Consider the following 5,929-nt stretch of genomic DNA (forward strand, 5'->3'; position numbering starts at 1 on the left):
CACTTTTCCAACTGCTTCATCTTCTTGTTGTACATACGATACCACAAAACACAAGCATCTCCTCAGTGTTGCCAGTTTTATTATAAAGTAGTAATAATCTCATTTTGAGAATGTAAAGCAATGGTGTAAACAAGAGATTCTGCTGACATCAGTAGCAGACACAGAGAATCATAGAATGGTTTAGCTTGAAAGCGACTTTAAAGATCATCTAATTCCAAACCCCCTGCCATGGGCAGGGACACCTCACACTAGACCAGATTACTCAAAGCCCTGTCCAACCTGGCCTTGAACACTGACAGGGATGGAGCATCCACAACTTCTCTGAGCAACATGTGCCAGTGTCTCACCACCCCCACAGTACAGCATTTCTTCCTAACGCCTAAAATAAATCTGCTTCTTGTCAGTTAAAGCCATTCTCTCTTGTTCTGTCACTAGAGGCATTTGTGAGAATCCCCTCTTCAGATTTCCTATAGTCCCTCTTTAGCACTGGAAGGCTGTGCTAAGGTCCCCCTGAGCCTTCTCCAGGCTGAACAAACTCAGCTCTCTTGGCCTGTCTGCATAGCAGAGGTGCTTCAGCCCCCTGATCATATTCGTGGCCTCCTCTGGCCTCACTTGAGCTGGTCCATATACCTCTTGTGCTGGAGGCCCCAGAGTTAGATGCAAAACTGCAGGTGGAGTCTCTGCAGGTGGAGTCAGAGCAGAGTAGAGGGACAGGATCACCTCCCTCGACATGCTGGTCACACTTCTTTTAATGAAGCCCAGCATACGGTTGGCTTTCTGGGCTGCACCATGCAGAGCTCTTGTCAACCAACACCCCCAAGTTCTTCTCCTCAGGGCTGCTCTCAATCCAGTCTCTGCCCAGCCTATAGTTGTGCCTGGGATTGCCCTGAGAAGCATGGAAAACTTCCAAAATTTCAGATCCAATTTTCACAATCTAATACCTGAAGCAAATCTTGGTATTGGTTTAAGCAGTCACCAATTTCTCTGTTTCTTTTCTTCTTACCTAAGATGCAGTCTCTTTACAAACTCATCTCTTAACATGGCTGACAAAGAAATACTGTCCATTTTTTTAAGATAAAACTATTAACTAAGCACATAATATTGACACAAGAGGTCTTTTTATTTGCATTATACTGGTTTCTGAATGTATTCTGTCAACAGGACTTATTAATCTATTAAATAGAAATATTCAAAGTTCTGTATTGCTTGTTCGGGACGAACCTAAATGTGAGAATTCAGAGATTTGTTTCCAACATTCTTATTCACAGGGTGGAGCTGCTAAATGGTAAAGGTAAACATCTCAGTAGCATAAACCCATCAAAAAGAAAGTACAGCAGTCTCCTTCTGTGCCCAGTCTTTCTCCTGCCTTCTAACCTCAGAAGGTAAAATGTGAGAGCATTATCATCAGCAGAAAGCACACAGAGGAAAGAATACAACAGGAAATAAGTGAAATATTCCCCTTCTATAGTAGAGATGCAGAGGCCAAAGGCTCATCCACAATCCTTCGCCAGCCTTGTTGTCAGTGCACATCAATACCGATCTCCATGTCACCAGCAAGTATGTTGAACAGGACTGGTCCCAACACTGACCCCTGAGGAACACCACTCATTACTCATCTCCAGTTGGACACTGAGCAATTGACCACGACTGTCTTTGTGTGGCCATCTAGACAATTCTTTATTGATTGAGTAGTCCATCCATTAAATCTGTGCTCTCCCTCTAAATTGGAGACGCATGGATTCACAGGAATTGGCTGGCTCATGCCAGAGGAGTCACTGGGGTACATGAGCCAGCCCATATGGAGTCATTGCAGTGTCCTGGGTGCTCATGCCTCTCACTGAGTATGGACAGGCAACAAGACTAATCTGTGGACCTGTGGCCAGTGGAGGAGCTGTGGCAGGGACATCTGCCGAGAGGCTTCCCGAGGAATCCTTCTGGCCAGGACTTCCACACTGGGGACACCCACCTGCCTCAGCAGACCCAGACAGGCATCACTCCTGCACCTCTTTGGAAGTCATGCTTGACCAATCTCATAGCCTTTTATGAGGAAATAACACGGTGGATGGATGATGGCAGAGCCGTGGATGTGGTCTACCTTGACTTCAGCAAAGCATTTGACACAGTCTCCCACAGCATCCTCAAAGCTAAATTCAAGAAGTGTGGTCTGTGATACCTGATACAGCTGAAAGCCCCTCTGGCCCCTCGGGCCAAACCCCACCTCCTGCCTGACAGCTGAGATCCCACACGGAATTTGGCTCCCTCAAAAAGCGGGTGCTTCTGCCAGGGTCACCTGTGCCAGGAAGCAGGACCAGGGGAAAAAGCCCTGCTGCCAGAGCACAATGCTGAGCATCTTCCTTACCACCGCCTGCCCCGAAGGTGCTGACAGGCAGCTCTGGGCACCACAAGGTTCAGGCCCCTGTCCTGCCAGGGACTGTCCACTCTCCCCGTGCAAGCGATTTGCTAGCAAACTGGTGCTTCTGCCCTGGCCTCCTGCCCACGCGTACCCACTGTACCTGCAGAGGGAAGGTCTGAGTTGGCTCTTTCTGCACGCTGTAGAGGAAAGACCCCAGCAGAGTTTCGCCCTGGCCTTCCTCATCCAGTCCCTTGGAGATAAACGCACAGAAGAGCAGGTCAGGCTCAAGCTGACCATGAGAAAAAGCTCATGCCAGATCTGGGCCCGTTATGTGCACCACACTTCTGCGTCTCTGTGCAGTCTGGCACAGAGGGAGACCCATGGGGCTGTGTCTCCTCCTCAGGGCCCTGGAGGTGCTGGGCCAAAACGTGCTGAGCAAGCCTGTGAAATGTCCCCTCTAGGAAGGGCAGGGCTTGGGAGCACACACATCTCTGCAGACGCACAGGGAACAGCAAGTGCTGGTTACAGCTTTACCCATGATCAGATCCCAGCCACGAGCCCAGCGCAGACTTACAGAGACAGTGAAATCCTTGGGTGCACTACTGACAGTCACCAGTGGAGTGGCTGTCTTTGAGCAGTACTGTAAGGTGATGGCCGTTGGTTGTACTTCTGTGGGCAGTCGGATTAGCACTTCGCTCTGAGACTGTTGCATTTTCCAGCAGTACCCTGGGGAAGCATCAGGCTAAAAGCAGAGGGCAAGAGAAGTGAACGTGAGGGCTTTGCTCCCCGGCTTGCAGAAGCACAGGCAGCACTGTGCCCGGGGCTGTGCTTCTGTTGGAGATGCATGGTGTGTTGGGAAGCAGGAGGAAGCACCCGCTTTTTGTAGGAAGCCAAACCCCACGTGGGATCTCAGCTGTCAGGCACCAGATCCTTGCCCTGCACCCGAGCAAGATCCCTGGCCTGACAGGAGATGACCCAGGGCTTGTCCCCAGCTTGATCCAGAGGGGCAAGAGAAGCAACACTGACAGTTTCTGCTACTGTACCTGCACAAAGGTATCCTCAAAGGGTTGTCTAAACAGGGACCAAAACACCCTCCTGAGACATGCAGAGGTGCTGGATGATCTCTGCAGGTTGATGGTACACCCTGAGGGCAGAAGAGAGCAGCTGACTGCAACTGGCCCCAGGTGCAGAGGACCTGATGGCTGCAGGTGACTGCTAAGTCATGCAGCACTGGATGCTCATAGGTGCCCCGGGAAACGCAGGGGATCCCTGCGCCTGGTGTTGGCATCTCTCTCCCAGCCGCACAAAGAGAAGATCTGTGGGTGCTGGGGGACAGTGAGCCCCCACGGCAAGGGCAGCAGACCCAAGCAAGGCCCTGCTGCGTGGACAGCAGAGGGTGATGCAGCCATATGCCTTCATTCTCCAGGAATGCTCCGCAGAGTGGGAGAGGGCAGAAATGCTGTCAGGGACATGGCCGAGGCAGCAGTGAGGGCTCTGGCAGCAGGGCTGGGGTGAGCCTGAGGGAGCCACATTGCTACAGTCATGCTCGTGGGCCCCGTGGTTTAGTCCCACTTCTGTCTCGGAGAGCAGTGTCTGCAGTGCTGCCTGCTTTCAGGAACACCAAGCACGAGCCCAGCACAAGAACTGCCTGGACCCAAGGGCTGCCCATACCTGTGCTTTTGAGAGCCCAGTCAGGCACCTCCACGGGCTCAGATATTGCCCCTCTCATTTGCTGAACTTCCTGGGGAAGACACCAAGGAACAGGGAAACAACCATGTCAGAGCAGGCCAGGAGAAGGGGCTCTGCAGCGCAGAAGCTCAACCCGCAGCCCCTGGCAAGGGAGGGGTGTGTAGGCTGGGACGAGCGGGGCCCCCTGCACCAGGCCCTTCCTGGGCCAGCTGGTGGCCTTTTCCTGCCCAGCCCTCTTTCCAGAGTGCAGGTTCACCTTCTTTATAGAGCAGATTTCTGCAGCCAGATGTGTCACCTCATCCCTCAGCTTCTGCATCTCTCCCGCTTGTCTTTTCCACACATCAGGTGCGTTCCTGCAGTCATCAGGAAATGGGACCTTGTCAGATCACTGCCCAGCAATGCGCAGAGCCTCCAAGGCCAGGAATAGCACAGACAGTGATGTTTGAGCCCGTTTCTTTCCCTGGTTTACAAGTGCTTCCTTCCCCCTCCACGTCTAGCACAAGGCTCATCTGCCCGTGCTATCCCCACCAAACACGCTGCAGGGCTGGGGAGAGGAGAGGGCTCTTACCACAGTGAACTCAGGTCAGCTGCAGGCTGCCCCTGGAAGGGAAAGGCTCTCGTTAGAGTCCCACAGCAAACGGCGCTTCCCCGAGCTGGCAGCTCTGGGAAGGCACAGCAGAAGCTGCTGCCGCTGCTTTGCGTCACTGCCTGGCAACGGAGGACCGGGTGGTTCACCCACCCACCCACCCATCGCCTGCAGAGCTCCCTGGCAGGACTTTCCTGTCCCACTGACCTGTGGCGCATTCTTTCCATGCAGCCGCCACATGAGCAGCGAGATCCCGCACCAGGCACCAGCTGTAACACCAACATGAGAGTCATTTTACTGCCGTTTCTAAAGATCCCCGTAGTGACACGGTCTCCTCCCACACCAGGGTGGCAAGAGGCTGGCCGAGGACACCACAAAGGGGTGCAGGAGAGGAGGTAGCTCCAAGCAGGGCCTCTTGCCCTGGGCCTCGGGGCGCTGCACAGCCCTGGTTCCAGGCTTTGCATCCCACTGCTATGCCCCATTTCATCCGCATGCAGCGAGCATCTTGTGACCTCCCAGATCCAGGAAGGTGAGATGTTGTATGGGCCAAACAGGCCCTCAGTACCTCTCCCTCACACTGAAGCTGACCCCTCACTCCTCTGAGCCTCTGCTGGCGGCAGGTAAATACTAACCGAGAGCAGAGAGGCTCATCAAGCAGAAGATCATGAAGAACCCCTCGTTCCTGAAACAGAGAGTCCTGGGGTTAGCAGTGCTCAAGGCAGAGCCCTGCCCAGAGGAATTTCTCTTACCAGCTGACCAACAATTTGCAGGGGAGCCAGGGGTTCTCCTGCTGGGGAGCACCACCAGCTTCCCTTCTGACCACCCTGACCCTCTGGCACCCCAAGCTCCACATCACTAATAGACACTTGTTGTACTCACAGGATGGAGATGCCTGTTCTGAGCTGTCTCTGAAGGAAGATCACGGCCCTTGCCATTCTGGAAGCAAGGCTGAATACCATCCCTGGGCAAAGAAATGGGAGAAAAGCCTGAGGAGCCTTTTTGAGGAGCCCCGTCTGGGGTATGGCCGACCCCTGCGAGGACATGGATGCTGGGCCTGCACACTTCCTTCCTGTGGGACTGGGACAGGGCAGGCTTATGCCCTGGAGGGGACAGCTTGTTTCTCGCCGGAGGCCCGGTAGGATCCCCTTGCAGGCAGGGCGCTGACAGCAAGGCTGGGGAAGGACTGTGGATGAGGCTTCGGGCCCTGCATCTCTACCGCACGGGGGTGCCCTGTGGTTATTACAGTAGCCCCATGGTTATTACAGACACAGTGGCCAGCTCCGTCATGGTCACATAGGCAA

The 5,929-nt window shown here is 53.7% G+C and overlaps 1 protein-coding gene and 1 long non-coding RNA gene across 2 annotated transcripts; both read right to left on the reverse strand.

Moving 5' to 3' along the window:
• Positions 1-2,408: 2,408 nt before the first annotated feature.
• LOC133211620 (SUN domain-containing protein 3-like) lies at positions 2,409-4,068 on the reverse strand. The gene is made up of 4 exons (XM_061352151.1): positions 4,025-4,068; positions 3,397-3,497; positions 2,928-3,095; positions 2,409-2,603 (listed from the first exon to the last, which is right to left on the reverse strand). Exons 3-4 carry the CDS (start codon positions 3,063-3,065, stop codon positions 2,409-2,411), a joined length of 333 nt encoding a protein of 110 aa, XP_061208135.1. The 5' UTR covers positions 3,066-3,095; positions 3,397-3,497; positions 4,025-4,068.
• A 487-nt stretch (positions 4,069-4,555) lies between these two features.
• LOC133211619 (uncharacterized) lies at positions 4,556-5,312 on the reverse strand. Its single transcript, XR_009725243.1, has 3 exons — positions 5,261-5,312; positions 4,836-4,897; positions 4,556-4,642 (listed from the first exon to the last, which is right to left on the reverse strand). It is a non-coding gene; the product is annotated as an uncharacterized LOC133211619 (long non-coding RNA).
• Between the last annotated feature and the right edge of the window lie 617 nt (positions 5,313-5,929).

The sequence above is a fragment of the Neopsephotus bourkii genome, unplaced genomic scaffold (genome assembly GCF_033783945.1).
Source record: "Neopsephotus bourkii isolate Nb327-2 ecotype Australia unplaced genomic scaffold, CSIRO-AGI_Nbou_v1 NB_622, whole genome shotgun sequence".
Lineage (NCBI taxonomy): Eukaryota > Metazoa > Chordata > Aves > Psittaciformes > Psittacidae > Neopsephotus > Neopsephotus bourkii.

Coding starts and splice junctions, on each gene's coding strand:
- LOC133211620 (XM_061352151.1), bottom strand. CDS start 3,065: ATGCAACAGTCTCAGAGCGAAGTGCTAATCCGACTGCCCACAGAAGTA. Junction 2,604..2,927: donor CCAAGGATTTCACTGTCTCT/GTAAGTCTGCGC, acceptor TTTATCTCCAAG/GGACTGGATGAGGAAGGCCA.